At 37.4% G+C, this 17,385-nt stretch overlaps 1 protein-coding gene across 1 annotated transcript; it reads left to right on the top strand.

The window, feature by feature from the left end:
* Nucleotides 1–373: 373 nt before the first annotated feature.
* On the top strand, nucleotides 374–855 carry LOC113922904 (cytochrome b-c1 complex subunit 7-like). The gene has a single exon (XM_035721844.1). It carries the CDS (start codon nucleotides 472–474, stop codon nucleotides 709–711), a length of 240 nt encoding a protein of 79 aa, XP_035577737.1. The 5' UTR covers nucleotides 374–471; the 3' UTR covers nucleotides 712–855.
* Nucleotides 856–17,385: the final 16,530 nt, after the last annotated feature.

Below are 17,385 nucleotides of genomic sequence, written 5' to 3'. Positions count from 1 at the left end.
TTTAAAACAGTAGTCCTAGTTGATAATGTAAGTTAATTATTCAACAATTATTCACTGGACTCCTATTGTAGGCACAGGGATAAAAAAATGAATAAGATCCGAGTATTTCTGCGCACCTAGAGCTCGTCGAGCTGAGGGTGCCCACTTTGCTCTCTGTTGCCTGTTTCATGGCCCGCCACCAACCAGTATTGTGCATTTATCTGTTTATTGTCATACTCCCCTATAGATTCAAGGAGAAACTGACTTATTTATGCTCTCTCACCATCTCCAGATATCCAGCTCGTAATTGCCTTTCCATAAGCATCTGCTCAATAATGAATGAATCAATAAACTCAGAATCACATAACTTATAAAAGGCAGACCCCAGGGGTCAAAATGGCGAGCAGGCCTGCCGTTGCAGCATAAAGCCGGTGGCTGGAGGGTATTCGAAAATGGTACTACAATGCTGCAGGGTTCAATAAACTGGGGTTAATGAGAGATGATACAATATATGAGAATGATGATGTGAAAGAGGCCATAAGAAGGCTTCCTGAGAACCTTTATAACGACAGGATGTTTCGCATTAAGAGAGCACTGGACCTGACCATGAGCCATCCCATCTTGCCTAAAGAGCAGTGGACAAAATATGAGGAGAATAAATTCTACCTTGAACCATATCTGAAAGAAGTTATTCGGGAAAGAAAAGAGAGAGAAGAATGGGCAAAGAAATAATGATGGAGTTGAAATCTGTGGTTGCAGCTGCTCTCAAATATTTTTAAGAAGTTGAATAAACCTGAAGGGTACAATTTAGAACTATCTGAGCTGCAAATATATTACTTTAAATAAATGTCTATTGTGATTATTAAAAAAAAAAAAGGCATACCCCAAACTCAAGCCCAGATCCATCTTACCGCAGAGCTCATGTTCTTCAATTATATTCTTCCACAGTGTTCATGAATTGTTTAATTAGGATGCCCCTAAATTAGGAATGGCCTACATTTTCTACAATAGTTGTGCCCAGTGATATACCAAGGAAATAAAGTTTTCAAATTACCTTAAGTGATGCCAGCAATTGCTGATAACATAATTTTTAGAAGAAAAAAACCCCAGGGTACAAAATTATATATATATAGCATGAGAAAAGTGACTGCAAGATAGATGTAAAAGCAAGGACTGGAGGCAAAGTCATGAAAATGTTTGGACTAGTTCACTCTGGATAATGGGATTGTGGTAACTTTTGCTTCCTCTTTGCTACTTTTCTCTATTTTCCAAATGTTCTAGTAAGGACACATAACCACTTATATAACCCTAAAAAGATAAGTTTGACACTTATGTAGATTTTTTAGTGGAACATAAGAGCAAAAAGGGTGCACTAGGCAGGGAGAATTTCAGTAGCAAAGAAACAGAGGAAGGGATTTCCAGAAGCCTAGCTCAGCTGGCTCTGACTCACTGTGTATAGAGGTGGTGCGGGGGGAACACTCTCCAAAGGTGTATTGGAGCTTGATTATAGAAAATCTTTCAGGCTGAGTTTGGACTTCATCTTCAAGTAATAGGGAGCCATGGAGAGTATTGGAGTTGACAGGAAAGTGCTACTGAATGCTCAAAGCCTAAGTGATTGTGAGAAAAGTAACACAACTGGAACATCAATTAACACCTGTGTGCATTAGTCCCCCTGGCTGACATGTCTTTAGCTTTAACATCCTGTAATTATATCTTAAAGATTACACAGGAACACATTTACTTGCCAAAAAGTGCTTGGCTAACAAATTTTGCCGCTGCAAATGTGACAGTGTCCCCTGGGCCAAGGCTTTTCAGAAGACTGATCATCTTAAAAGTACAACAAACAAAAGATTTTTTTTTAATTTAGGGGTTGAATCAGACATTAGTTTTCTCTATTTCTATTTACTCCTTGTTAAATGAATTTATAATATGGAATGGGGTTATAATATAGGAATACACTTACTGTTGAGTATTGAATAGTCTTGTGAAAATTTTGTTTGCTAAATTTTTAGACCTGGGCATTTTCCATTGTATTTTTTTGCCTTTGTGTGCGTGTGTGTGTGTGTGTGTGTGTGTGTGTGTGTGTGTGTGAACTTTTTGGCTTCCTAGCACTATATCTGGAAGCCAATCAGCCAGAGATATCACAAGGGGCAAAAGTAATAGATATACTCCTGTTAATATAGAGTCCTACAAAATCATCAGACTCATGAATCAAACTTTTACTTTTTTTTTCTGCAGAGATAAATATCCGTAGGAATTGTAAAATCCAAGCATATAATAATTCTCTTTTCTAAGCCGAGATTCAGAAACCTCATGAAAATAGCTCTAAGTTTTTTTCACTCTACAAAGGAAATACATATATGCGCCAGCCTATGTAAAAACTGCCTTTCTTCTTGTTCTAGCATGAACAGTCATAATTGTTCTTCCCTATCTGCTTTACATGTTACCTTTTTGTGAAGCCAACTATATGAAAATTCTTTTGGCTTCAAGTGAAAGAAATCCAACTCAAACTGGCTGAAGAAAAACCAGTGTGTATAATTAAGAAGTCAGAGGTAGTTTTGACTTATGTTCTACAAAGCTTAGCAACACCCACAGAACAAGTGCACCTTTAACCTACCAGCTCCATCAGGAACCCAAGATTCATCTTTCATGGGAGTGGCTTGGCTTTGTACCCACCTCTGAACTCATCACTGAGACTGGGACGTGGACTGCTCTAATTGGTCAGAGAGAATTCTCTCTCTGCCGGCAGGTGGAAGATCTGTTCTAGGCAGAGAAAATAACAGGAAAGAAGGGCAAAGGCTTACAATCAAGGGACTGTGGAGTTTCTGGGGAATTACAAAGCATGACATTCAGGAAAAATATTTGGAAAGGAGGAAACCGTTACTCAGGGTTTGGAGTTCATCTTGAAACCAGGAGGGTAGGAATGAAGAATTAAAACAAGAAAGTATGATCATATTTGCATCTTACTTAGTTCATTCTAAAAGCCAGATTAAAAAGGGATTGGAAGAGGGAAAATTCTACATAACTTTTTACCTGTATTAGAACATTTATACTATTAAATTATAAGCCAACCTGTATAGCCACTATGGAAAACAGTATGGAGTTTCCTCAAAAAATAAGAAATAAAGGGGCGCCTGGGTGGCTCAGTTGGTTAAATGTCCGACTCTTGGTTTTGGCTCAGGTCATGATCTCGGGGTTATGAGATCGAGCCCCACGTTGGGCTCTGCACTGGACATGGAGCCTGCTTAAGATTCTCTCTCCCTCCGCCCCTCCCCCACTCTAAAGAAAAAAAAGAAAGAAAAGAAATAGAACTACCATATGATCTAACAATCCCACTTGTAGAATTATACCATAAAGTGAAAACATTAACTCAAAAAAACACCTGCAGTCCCATGTTTATAGTAACATTATTTACAGGAGCCAAGACATGGAAACAATTTAAGGGTCCATTGAAGGATGAATGGATAAAAATTTGTGAGCTATAGAAAGATGATAGATAGATAGATAGATAGATAGATAGATATAGGACTATTATTTGGCCATGAAAAATCAAGAAATTCGATCATTTGTGATGATATAGACGGACATTGAAGGCATTATGCTAAGCAAAATAAGTCAGGCAGAGAAAGACAAGTACTATTTGATCTCTTATATGGAATCTTAAAAAAAAATTCACAGCGGGGTGTCTGGGTGGCTCAGTCGTTAAGCGTCTGCCTTTGGTTCAGATCATGATCCCAGGGTCCTGGGATCGAGCCCCGCATCGGGCTCCCTGCTCGGCAGGAAGCCTGCTTCTCCCTCTCCCACTCCCCCTGCTTGTGTTCCCTCTCTCACTGTGTCTCTCTGTCAAATAAATAAATCTTTGAAAAAATAATTCATAGCAAAAAAGATTAGATTTGTGGTTACCAGAGACATGAGTTAGGGGGAGAGGAATTTGGAAGGTGGTCAAAATGTACAAACCTTCAGTTATAAAATAACAAATACTAGGGGCGCCATGTACAACATGATGACTATAGTTAACACTGCTATATGATATATAGAAAAGTTTTTAAGAGAGTAATAGAGCCTAAGATTTTATATCACAAGGAGTAATTTTTTCCCCTTTCTTTTTGTTATATCTATATGAGATGATGAATGTTAACTAAACCTATTGTGGCAATCATTCCACAATAAATGTAAATTAAGTCATCATGCTGTACACCTTAAACTTAAACAGTGTTGTATGTCATTATTTCTCAGTAAAATTGGGGAAAAATTGTAAACCAGTATTTATGGGCTTTCTCTACTTTCTCTACTTAACTTTCAGCTCCTCTAGGGCAGGGCCAATTTTTTATTCATCTTTATAGCCCTCATCTGTCACTGTAAATCCTTAATGAAACTCATTAAAATAAAAGAAAGTTACTTTTCAATAAAATGACCGTAAGTTTTCACATAAATCAGATCTGAAAGGAGAATATATTACTGGAAGTTCTATACTTCCAGAAAAAAAGCCATGAAAATATTAATGTTAGATTAGTTTTCAGACATTAAGATGTACCGAATCTAAGCCTTACAAAAAATTTTTTTGCCTGGATTGAAAAGTTGTCTTTGGTCTAGAAAAAAGGTTGGAAATTTGGTAGCCTATGGTCTAGTTTATTTCTTCATTTTATGCTCTACACCAGGAATTGGCAATTTTTTACTATAAAAGATCAAGGAGTAATTATTTTGGCTTTTGTGTGTTAAATGGTCTCTATCGCACCTATTCAAATCTGCCATTTTGCAAAAGAGCAGCCGCAGACAATTTATAAATGGATGTGTTTGTGTTCCAATAAAACTTTATTCATGAACACTGAAATTTAAATTTTATATAATTTCACATTACAACTAAGCAATGTGGCCATGTCCTCTTGCCCCCAAAACACGGCCCCCAAAACACTCTAGCATGGTGCCAAAAATACTAGACATTCATCTGTTTGGGTTTCAACCAAGTCTTCATTCCATTTTGTAGGACTTTCAGCTTTATTTTCTAATACCTTAAAATATATTTTTTTTAAGTAGCAGTCATTTAAAAGCAAAAAAGACACATAAAGTTGAAAGCCCAGACTTAGGCTCCAAGTGTGTGGTTAGAGGACAGGAAGAGGGTCAGAGGAGTAGTGGACCGGCAGGTGCTAGGGAAAGGTCCTCAAAGAGACCGGAAGAGAGAACAAAAGAAGCGTATTTCTTTATAATTTCACAAATATGTCCAAGATGATGCCCGTAGTCTTGGATTTCCTTTGTGAGTCAGAGCATATTTCCATTCTTAAAAACACTGGCTTTTCTTTTCATCTGACGCTACCCATTGATAAGATTTCTAAGGGAATAAATGGAATTATTCTTATTTCCTGAGCCTTTTACCCCTTTCAAAAGGTCAAGTTCCTAGAGGATAGTAGTAAATGAACCGTGGTAGAGCAGTTTGTGGAAATTTTTACTTGACCTGTAACTTAGTTTTAGAAGTAATTCTAAGCAGTTATAAAATGACTACGCTTGAAAAATAATTGCTCATCGTGGTAACAAATAAATTCTATCTATGCAATCCAGCAAGAATATCATATCCCAAAAAAGACTTTCATTTAAAATTGTGGTTTCTAGGTATCATTGTTCACATACTTGGCTAAAGATATAATTTTGTATTTTAGGAAATACACATTTTATATACTTAAAAGAGAAAAAAAATACCTCAGTGTTGTGGCGCCTGGGTGGCTCAGTCATTAAGCGTCTGCCTTCGGCTCAGGTCATGATCCCAGAGTCCTGGGATCGAGCCCTGCATTGGGCTCCCTACTCCGCGGGAAGCCTGCTTCTCCCTCTCCCACTCCCCCTGCTTGTGTTCCCCTCTCTCACTGTCTCTCTCTCTCTCTGTCAAATAAATTAAATCTTTAGAAAGATAATTAACGTTCTCAAAGGGCAGGCTGATGGGGCGCCTGGTGGCTCAGTCATTAAGCGTCTGCCTTCGGCTCAGGTCATGATCCCGGGGTCCTGGGATTGAGCCCCGCATCGGGCTCCCAATAAAATCTTTAAAAAAAAAATACTTCAGTGTTCCAGGATTTCTTTTGTTTTGTTTTATTTATTTATTTATTTTTACAAAGAAACACAGGGAGAGGACATAGAGAGGAGGCAGGGCTGGAGAAGATACGATTAATGTAAATGAAGAAAACAAACCATAGGGGAGAAAGACACAAGGGCTGCAATCCCAAAGTAGCTGAATAATGCCTTGATGTATGGTAACAAAGGGAAGGAATAAAAAACACAATATGCTCTAGCAACAGAGGACTTTATTTGTCTTTGTTTTCCAATAGGATGGTCTTCCTAATGTCTCTCTTCTATTCTCATATTCCAAAATACCTACTGAATTTATGGAATACCAGTGATTTGTTACCTACTCTACAAGATGTTTTAAACACTCACACAAATAAGATACAATCCCTGACCTCTTTTCAGTTTTTTACTATTATCAAGAAAGTCGCTATGAGCATTCTTGCATATGTCGTTTGGTGCACATAAGATTCGTATCTGCTAGGTAGATACTCAGGAGTGAAATCTTTGTGTAATAGAGAATTCTTATGTTTAGCTTCTCTGAGAACTGTCAGTTTTTCTAAATGATTGTTCCAGTTTTTACTACCTATCAATGTAAGAGAGCTTCACATCCTCACGAAAGCTTATTAATGTCAGTCTTTAATTTTAGCAATTCTAGTGGGTAAATTGTGGTATCTTACTGTGATTTTCCCCTGAGTTTCTTTGATAATTAATGATGCATATACTTACAGGATATTTTGATGGTGTTTCCTGTGGATTGCCTCTTCAAGTCTTTGCCTATTTTTAAATTAAATTATCTATTTTCTTCTTAAAGATTCGAGGGTCTTTATATATATATATATATATATATATTAGATATAAGTCCTTTGAATTGAAGTCTAATCAAAGGCTGTTTCCATTCCCACAACTGGAGAAACTGACAATACCTGGCTGCTGAAATCTCTAGATTTCTATAGGCCAGTGACTGTTTTATACCTCTCATTCTGTCCTTTTTATAATTGCATTGCTTTCATTCCATCATTTATGTGTATTTTGAATATTTTTCCCAGCCTGTAGTTTACCTTTTCACTCTTTGAATGATGGCTTTTTATAAACAGAAGTTCATAATTTATTGAAGTGTATTTTATCAATTATTTCTTTTGAGGTTAATGGCTTTTGTGACTTTTGAAGCAATCTTTGCCTATCTCAAGGTTGTCAGAATGGCCTGGTGTCTTCTAAAAGTTTGATTTTTCTCACATTTAGCTCGATGGTCCATCTTGAATTAATTTTATATATGGTTTGAAATAGTGGTTAAAGTTAATGTTTTATCACATGGAAATACAGTTGTTCCAATACCATTTATTGCAAACATTACATGTGCCAGTTTTTTATTAGTTACTGTCTTTCACTCCAAACCCACCTAGCTGTATGCTGTTTTGTGATGCTGGGGCTGAGACTTTGCAAAGCACATTTCTGTTTTGCCAGCTAGCTTGCTGTTAAACGCTACCAGTAGAAGTTGCTAGAAAGAGGCTTCAAAGCTAGAGGAGAAGGAAAACTTAGTTTTCCTGTGTGTTAGTTTATTGGTTTATTCCCAAGGATGTCTGTGGCTGGTGGTCTCCGTGAGTGGCACCCACCAATATTTCACCCCTGTTGAGGCAGAAGAATGTTCTGTCCTTCTGCAGCAACAACACTCCCTTTTCAGAGGCCTGGGACCCATCACACAAGTTCCTCCTCTGGCCCTGCAAAACTTGTAAATATAAGCAGCAGCAGAGATCAGCCCTCCTCAGAGCCGAGAATCAGCCCCACAAACACTTTCTCTAACTTTTCAAGCTTTTCCCTTTGATCCTTCAACTTGAGGAATGGTAGATGCGTTTGCTTTCTGCAGTTGTTACACTTAGATTCTCTGTTGCCCTTTTAGTAGTTCATAACATTTTACTCTGTGAACAATGCTTTACCTTATATTATCTTTGTTCAAATTAGTTGTGTGGTTTCTATCTCCTGACAGACCTCCACTGATACAGCACTGAATTGCTGTGGAATGTCACTGCAAATCGGGTGACTTCATATAAATGGGTACGTTCTTGGCCTCTATGCTATGTCATGAGTTTGGTGTGTCCTCGTGCCAGTACCACACTGTATTAATTACTGTATTATTATAGTAAATCTTACTATCTAAGAGTCATGCGGTTTTGTTTTTCTACAAGCGTTGTCTTGGCTCTTCTAGATATTACATTTCCACCAGAATTTAGACTCAAGTCACCAAATTCCATTTTAAAAAGGCTGAGAATTTGATTGAGATTGCTTTGTATCTATAGATCAATTTGGAAAAAGTGGACATTTTACAATGTTGATTTTTTTTTCACGGTAAACAAAGGGATATATTCATGTACATGGTATGTCCTACTATGTATTTAAGACTTGCTTAATTTCTCACAAAACTGTTTTGTAACTTTCCTCATAGCATTTTTACACATCTTTCATTAGATTTAATCCTATGTATTTAATGTTTTTTGATGCTACTATAAAAGGTATAGTTTTTCATTTCATTTTCCACTTGCTTGTTGCTAGTATACAGAAAAACAATTTTTCACTGATGTTGTATCCAGCAACCTTGCTAAATTTACTTATTAGTTCTAATAATTTATAAGTTTTATTTCTTTTTGTGTAGTTTGGATTAGTAGTGATTCCCAAGGAATTTGTCCTTTTAAACGGAGTTGTCAAATTTTTATCAGCATAAAGTTGTCCATGGTATCTTTATTAGCCTTTTAATGTCTGAAGGATCAGTAATAGTATCTTCTTTATCATTCTTCATATTGGAAATTTTTTCTTTGTCTCTACTTTATCTTGATCCAATACTGCTGGGGGGGCTTTACCCATTTTACTAATCTTTTCAAAGAACCAACTTCTCACTTTGTTGATTTTAAGGATTAAACATTTGGTTTTTATTTTGTTGTTTTTTTTTTCTTTTATCTGTAGTATTTTTTTGCTTTCTACATTTTGAATTTAATTTGCTCTCTTTTTATAGCTTCTTGAAAATGAAAGGTCCCCCAAAACATTGCTATGGCCGCACCCCTCTGATTTTGATGTCATATTTTTATTTTCATTTAGTTCAAAACATTTGCTAATTTTATCTTGCTTTTTAAAAAAAATTATGAGTCATTTAGAACATGTTGCTTAATTTCCAAACATTTGGGAATTTTCTAGGACTTTTGCTATTGTTATTGATTTCTAGTTGATTTTCACTGTGGTGAGAGAACTTACAGTATGATTTTAGTCTTTTAAATTTTATTAATATTTACTATATATCATATGGTCTACTTTGGCCGATGTTCCATGTGGGTTGAAAAAAATGTGTATCTTGCAGTTGTTGGGTGTGATGTTCTATAAATGTCAATTAAAGCAAGATAAGTAATAATGTTACCCGAGTTTTCTATAAATTTTTTGTAGCTTCTTCTGTTAATTACTGAAAAAATGTTTTAAAATATGCAATTTTGAATGGGTTTGTCTATTTCTTTTTAAAGTTCTACTGAATTTTTCACTGTTATTTAGGTGCCGACACTTTTTTTTTTTAAGATTTTTATTTTTTATTTATTTGACAGCGAGATAGAGAGAGAGCACAAGTAGGCAGAGTGGCAGGCAGAGGGAGAGGGAGAAGCAGACTCCCCACTGAGCAAGAAGCCCGACATGGGGCTCGATCCCAGGATCCTGGGATCATGACCTGAGCCGAAGACAGACTCCCAACCGACTGAGCCACCCAGGTGCCCCTAGGTGCCAACACATTTTGAATCATTATGTCTTATTGGTGAATTTTATTGAAAGATATAAAATGGATTGAGAGAGGGAGAGAGATGGAAAGATTTCATATCATAAAGATAGCAAGTCTTTCTAAAATAATCTGTAAGTTAAATGCAAGATCAATCAATAGCCTAAAAATTTTCTTTTGTTGTAATTGTCAAGTTCATTCTACAAATCATCCAGAAGAATTAAAACCTAAAAATAGAACAATTTCAAAGAAAGAATTTTAAAAGGGAGGATTCACATTTTACTAATGTTACAATTACAAATATTCAGAAATTAAATCAGAGTGAGACTCTACCAGGTTAGATAAGAAAATTAAATGAATGGAAAAGAATGCTTAGGAACATATCTACATATTTCTATCTATACTGGAGTTTGGCATGTGATGAAGGTACATTACAAATCAATGGAAAAAAGATGGTTTAATTATTAAACGGTGCTGGTACAACTGGCTCTTCATTTGGGAAGGAAAAATGTGTCTCTCTACTTTCTACACACAAAAAATAAATTACAGGTAGATCAAAGACCTAACTGTGATCTCTGTTTTGGGCACATTACAGAGTAGGTACTTTGAATTAAATTATTACATTTCTAAGATAATAAATATTAAAAATAATTTTGAATGTTTTGCTAAGCTGGCAAGAAAAAAAAAAGCACACAGAGACCAAAAATGATGGAATACTAGAATTCTGTGATACAATGTATACCACACCCAGCTTTCATCCTGGGGAATTTGGCTAGGTAGGTCCTGGAGACCTTGAGCTTCTACTTTGATGTCTGCATGGGGCAAGGACAGAGGATAAGCCTTGGGCCTAGCTAATATGGGATACCTAACAAAAACCCTCTGCATAAAGCTGGTTACCCAAAGGGTCTTTTATCCTCTGTATAAAAATGAAAAGGAAATAAACCTGCTATACAGTAGGTCTACACCTGTGTGAAACTTTCCATTGAGTGAAAGTAAAAACCAAAATCTCCCCTAAGGATTTGTAACAAATCGTCACTCACCATGGTTTATGGTCTGAATTCCTGTGACCAAGAAGGTCTGATAAACCCCAAACCACTCAGATTGGTTTTATCTGCAGGCAACTAGTAGAAGCAAACACAAACTGTCTTGGAGAGACACGACTGCATTTGAGACCTCAAAAAACTCAAAGAAATTAAATAATAAAATTCCAAAGCACAAATCAACCGAAAGTTAAAACACACAATCAATGTTGGTTGGTGTGACAATTAATAAGATGATTATTTTGGAAAGCGGTTTGTCGGTTTGGAGATGGGCATTTCCATGTGTCCCTGGAGCGCCGTTCTTGGGTATCGTCCCTGGAGAAACTATAGTATATGTGTGCCAGGAGAGATGAGTATGCACATGGATGCTGAGTAGAGCCTGTTGATAATTCTAAAGCAGTAAAAATGAATGAGCTGTTTCTCGAAGGATGAATAAACTGGGGTCACAGAATGCAGCATCTCATAAAATGAATTCACTCCCTTTGAACAAGTCTCAGTATCATAGTGTTCAATTTTTTTTTAAGTCAATTACAAAAAGATGTGGGCAGGTTGACACCATTCATCTAAAGTTTTAAAACTCAAGTGGCACCTGGGTGGCTCAGTTAAGCATCTGCCTTCAGCTCAGGTCATGTATCCCAGGACCCTGGGATACAGGCTTCATCCTGTGTTGGGCTCCCTGCTCAGCAGGGAGTCTGCTTCTCCTTCTGCCCCTCCCCCGGCTTGTGCTCTCTTGCTCTCTCTCTCTGTGTCAAAAAAAATAAAGTTTTAAAAGAACTAAATAAAAATAAAAAGTAAATAAAATTGTAAAACTCAAGTTATATGTTTATTTAAAGCATAAAAAAATATGAGAATTTTAAACATTAACCTCTGAAGAACGTATTTTTTTTCTGAGAAGGTAAGGAGGAGAGAGGTTGTGTGAGGCAGAGGAAAATAAGACTTAAGCTGTCTCTGTAAGATTTATATCTTTTCTTTTTTGTATGGGACAGATCTGAATCAAGTAATGTATTTTAGTCATAGGAGTCTGTTTTGTCCCTTTCTTGTCTGTATGTTTTAAACGCTTTAAATTATAAAATTTGAAACAAAGCAAAAAGGATAGAAAATCAAAGCCAAACCCATGTTGATAAGAGATTTCCATAGTTAGTTGCCTTGCTCCATTTCACTCCAAGTATGTATGCAATTAATGCCAAATAATTCTTAAAAAATAAGTCTCAATAAAAAATCTTAGTTGGGTATCATTTGAAGCAGAAAACCTGAAATCTACTATCCAATAAATATCTCATTTACAACCATATTTCATTCAACTTTGTATCAGTCTATAAGCTAGTATTATTGTCCTTTTAAAAATGTTTTCCCCAGGGGTGCTTGGGTGCCTCAGTCAGTTGGGTATCCAACTCTTGGTTTCAGCTCAGGTCATGATCTCAGGCCCTGGGATCAAGCCCCGAATTGGGCTTTGTGCTCAGCAGGGAGTCAGGTTGAGATTCTCTCTCTTCCTCTCCCTCTGCCCCTCCCCCCACTCATGCTCTCTCTTTCTCTCTCTAAATAAATAAATTTAAAAACAAATTTGTTCCCAATCCAATCAAGAAATGGGCAGAAGACATGAACAGACATTTCTGCAAAGAAGACATCCAAATGGCCAACAGATACATGAAAAAGTGCTCAACATCACTAGGCATCAGGGAAATACAAATCATAACCTCAGTGAGATACCATCTCAAACCAGTCAGAATGGCTAAAAACTAACAAGTCAGGAAACAACAGATGTTGGTGAGGATGCAGAGAAAGGGGGACCCTCCTACACTGTTGGTGGGAATGCAAGCTGGTGCAGCCACTCTGGAAAACAGTATGGAGGTTCCTCAAATAGTTGAAAATAGAACTACCTTACAACCTAACAATTGCACTACTGGGTATTTACCCCAAAGATACAGATGTAGTGATCCAAAGGGGCACATGCACCCCAATGTTTATAACATCAATGTCCACAATAGCCATACTATGGAAAGAGCCTAGATGTCCATCAACAGATGAATGGATAAAGAAGATGTGGTAAACACACACACACACACACACACACACACACACACACACAATGGAATATTATGCAGCCATCAAGAAATGAAATCTTGTCATTTGCAACATGGATGGAATTAGAAGATATTATGCTAAGCAAAATAAGTCAATCAGAGAAAGACAATTATCATATGATCTCACTGATATGAGGAATTTGAGAAACAAGACACAGGATCATAGGGGAAGGGAGGGAAAAATGAAACAAGATGAAGCCAGAGAGAGAGACAAACCATAAGAGACTCTTAATCTCAGGAAACAAACTGAGGGTTGCTGGAGGGGAGGGGGGTGGGAGGGATGGGGTGGCTGGGTGATGGACATTGGGGAGGGTATGTGCTATGGTGAGTGCTGTGAATTATGTAAGACTGTTGAATCACAGACCTGTACCCCTGAAACAAATAATACATTATATCTTAATAAAAAATTTCCCCAGGTTTTGCTATCCCGTGGTCTTCTCCTCCCCAGGGAAGGTAGAATGATTTATCTGATGGTATGCCAGAGCCTGCCATAAACTGGGCCTGCCTGGCTTAATTCCTCCTTTTTACCCTTGGGAAGCCAATATATCTCTTGGGTAGCTCACTCTAGGGTAGGATTTTATAGTTTAGGGAGTATTATCTCAAATCCAACATTTGGTGTATGTGCTTTGAACACTGAAACATAAAATTGGGAGTAGAGTGATAGACCAAAGTAACCTGTCAAGAGGATTCTCACAACACTTGGATTCGCGGACCACGGACTTGAATGTGTGGGGAGGGGAGACCCCCCCCCTTGGTGATTCATAAAGTCTCACTTGGAGCATAGCAAGCCAAGAGGGTTTTTACTTTGTGTGATTGGAATGTGACTGCCATAGCCTGATCTTGGCAGGTGATTGCTGCTCCTGGCCATTCTGTCCACAGGCCATTTGCTGTTTTGTAGAGGAGGACTATATATGTGGGCAGCATCACACAGATCCTCAGACCACTCAGGCCTCAGCAAAGGCATGGGGGTGGTAAGACCTGGGGTAGGGTGCAGAGGTACAGTTCAAATCTCAGGAAAGGTGGTGCCTCTAGACCATCCCAAGCCAGATGGCAGAGGCTTTATCACTCTGGCCACTGCATCTTACTCCACAGGCACATCTAAAGCAAAGATTCAAGTCTAAAGAAAAGACAACAATTCCACATTAGACGATGGAAAAAAAGAACAATGTTGGCTGCTTTCAATGCAAGACTGCTGAATATTATGCACACTACAGAACCCTGGGGAGATAATGGTGAAAGATTGTTAGAGCCAGTCTTTAGAAAGGCAGGTCTGCAGCAGCTGCCTCAAATTCCACTCTGAATTTAGGGCCAAGATGGAACCCATGGAAGGCCCAATGTTGAATTTATGTTTGCACCCAGGCTTAAGGGTGGAAAATATTTAATTACCTGATGTGTTTCAAGGTGATCCTGTTATCGTGCATGTACTCCGAGGAAACATGCCTGAGAAAATTAATGGAATTCAGTAGCACCAGAGAAAGCTACTGGGGAGCAAGAACCAGTTCTCTCTGGACTTCTCTGAGGGTATGGTTCTCAGCTGCAGGTGCACATTGTAATAACCAATTAATTCAAAATCTTGAAAATACATACATACATACATACATACATACATACATACCTCTAGAAAGGGGACCCAGGTATTGGTATTGAGATCCTGAATTGGGGTGTCTTAGTCTCAAGGTTGACAAAGAGCTGGGATCTAGCAAATAAATATTGGCGCCCTGCCCAGTTTCTTCTTGTACATGACGCGGCCTTTCATTGTCCTAGGATAAGTTACCTAAGGAATCTTAATTATGTTATCAACATTTTATTTTCACAACAGATAATCCAACATTGCAGTTTAATCCGGCCATCTCAGAAAAGCTCATTGGAATAGTCATTTTTCTTTGGAGACTTAAAGTCTCACAATCCCAACGCTATTCCTTTTTTTTCCCTGTTCCCCTGAAGTGAAAAATGTAAGTTTCTTAGTTCTCTCACCAGACACACATTACTACCATTTAACCGTAAAGATATAGGATAATTGCATATGAGAATAATCTGGGTCATAGGGAAAATAGAATTTCTGCTTTATATTTCTCAAATATATGCCGTCCAAGATATTTTTAGACTTTTTATGGCTGGATGCTTCCCAGGAAAGAAAGTTGGTTCTTCCATCAGAAATTTGCTCTTTCTATCTAAGGATTTTTAGATCTTTAGATCTTTGGAAAGTGCTTTCCAAAGTCCAGAATTTTAAGCCACTGAGGGATAATTAACGAGGATAAAAAAGGTGTTGGGAGTTTAGCCAGCATCACACAGAGCCAGGCCCACAGCCTGGCTTATAAGCCACAGCTCCAGCTTCCAGACCCATGAGACTCTGCTTTTCCCAAGTCAACAAGTACTCACCACATCCTAGTGCTCATTATACACATTTGATTTTCATTTTATTTCTGAGTACTTATTAGGCTTAGTTTTCTTGACTTGCTTGTTTCTATATTAAGCATTTTGGGGGTTATTAAAAAAAAGAAGTCCAATTGCCAGTTACTATGGCTTCCAGTTATGAACTTATTAATGATTTCTTGCTTGTTTATGACATTCCTGACTATTTCCATCTCAAAATTTGCCATGAACCCTAACCTGTTTTCCAAAATCATAATTTCTGCAGAGAACAACGTGTTCTATTGGAATCACTTGAAATAGTGTCACAAATTACTCTTGGAGATAGCATGATCCAGGTGCAATGTCATGTTTACCCTGGTTAGTTATTGCTCTTGGCTTTGCCACAGTTGATGCTCAGACTGCATTAAGTAAACATGACTTACTAAGGTCTCACCTTGCCGGTAACGCCGACAGAGCTGTCTCTCCACTTGGCTTGATGCATGCTGTTTAACATCACGATGATTCCCGGATTACATCCCTTTTCATTTACTGTCGGTCATTCCATGTGGCTCAGTTCCTGGCCCATTCTCCCTTCCCCGTCTTTTTGGTTTCACTGCTCAATATGATTGCTGGAAAGCAGTCTTGGAAGGAGATTCTGAGATTTATCATTCTGTGGGGGAGCTGGTGTCAAAATCCATTTCAAAAATTCAGATCTTTGAAGATGAAGTCTTTGATGGTCTTAAGCTTTCTTTGAAGTGCAAAGAAGCTTCATAATCAAAACCAAAACTTGATAAGTGAATATTTAAATACCAATGATGTCTATTTATTCTTATAATAATGATGATATTATAGCTGCTAACATCTATTGAGTACTAACTGTACTGTATGTTCAAAATATGTTGCCTGTATTGCCTTGTTTAACTTCATAGCAGTCGTGTAAAGACACCCGGACAAATCTGATTCCAGATTCTATAGATCTTAATCACCACCCATAGACAGAGGATATCAAAGTCATAGTGAACAAACTCCTCTCGTTAAAAAGGACAAGGTATTCTAATCTGCAGATATTTCTTGGAGTCAAGTTAATTGGTTGTAAGTCATAGGACTTGTCAACTTTCATTTATGGATGTGGCAATTTTAATGTCTTTAAAAATGCAAGCACTATTTCTTATTCTTTCATTCAATAAACACTGGTTGTGCAAGTATCAGTCAGGTGCCATGCTATGTGTGGTTAGGACGTTAAGTTTAAAAAGATACATTTCTTGCCTCAAATTTTTCCCAACCAGATTAAAGACGTAGACATGGAAATAAAGGCTTGAAATATAGTGTGATAAAGGTTCTGATGGAAGGGTACACAAAGTATGAGGGTGGGGAAAAGGAGACCAATCCATTTGGACTTATGGCAATATGTCAACATACTCTAATGTTCAAGTATTACCCTCAGCAATTCAGCTACCCTGGAAAAAAAATCTAAAACTCTGTTTCTTAAACAAATCAGCTTTTTCCCCAAGAGATATACTATAGTGTTGTGGCTTCAGAATGTAAGCTATGGAGCCAGGCTGGCTGGGTTCAAAGTTTGACTCCATTAATTTTTGGCAACTTATCTAACCTCCCTGTTTATAAAACAAAGATAATCATTTTAATAATAGAGTCATTGTGAGAATTGAATGAGTTAATATATGTGAATTCCTTGGAGCAATAGCTAATATATAATAAGCACTATATGCATTAGCTATTGTTATTATAATGTTAATAAAATATTGATATTCAATGAAAGATTTTTATAAAGTAAGGATGGACACCTTTCTTCAAATGGACCAGGTGATATTAATGACAACAACATATAGTTGAGCCTCTGATATATTCTAGGTACCATGCCAGGGCCTGGGGAAGAAATGCAATTCAAGAGCTCAGGAATACTCAAGGAGCTTGTAATAAAATGTAGGCAACCAAAAACTAGCCACAATACATTAGAATAAGTAATATTTAAGTTTAATGTACTATGGGAAAATGCAGATGAGTGGAAAAATTAATTCAGTCTCCATGGACCCATAAAACCTTTACTGAGGAGGTCACATTTGAGCCAGACTTTGAAAGAATCCAACCAAATAAATATCAAGGCCATTCCAGTCATAAGGAGCAATAT

This window comes from Zalophus californianus, chromosome 9 (assembly GCF_009762305.2).
Source record: "Zalophus californianus isolate mZalCal1 chromosome 9, mZalCal1.pri.v2, whole genome shotgun sequence".
Taxonomy (NCBI): Eukaryota; Metazoa; Chordata; class Mammalia; order Carnivora; family Otariidae; genus Zalophus; species Zalophus californianus.
This window is presented reverse-complemented; position numbering and strand designations above follow the sequence as displayed.

What these genes read in the sequence shown, in the direction of transcription:
- LOC113922904 (XM_035721844.1), top strand. Translation starts at nt 472, where the DNA reads ATGAGAGATGATACAATATATGAGAATGATGATGTGAAAGAGGCCATA.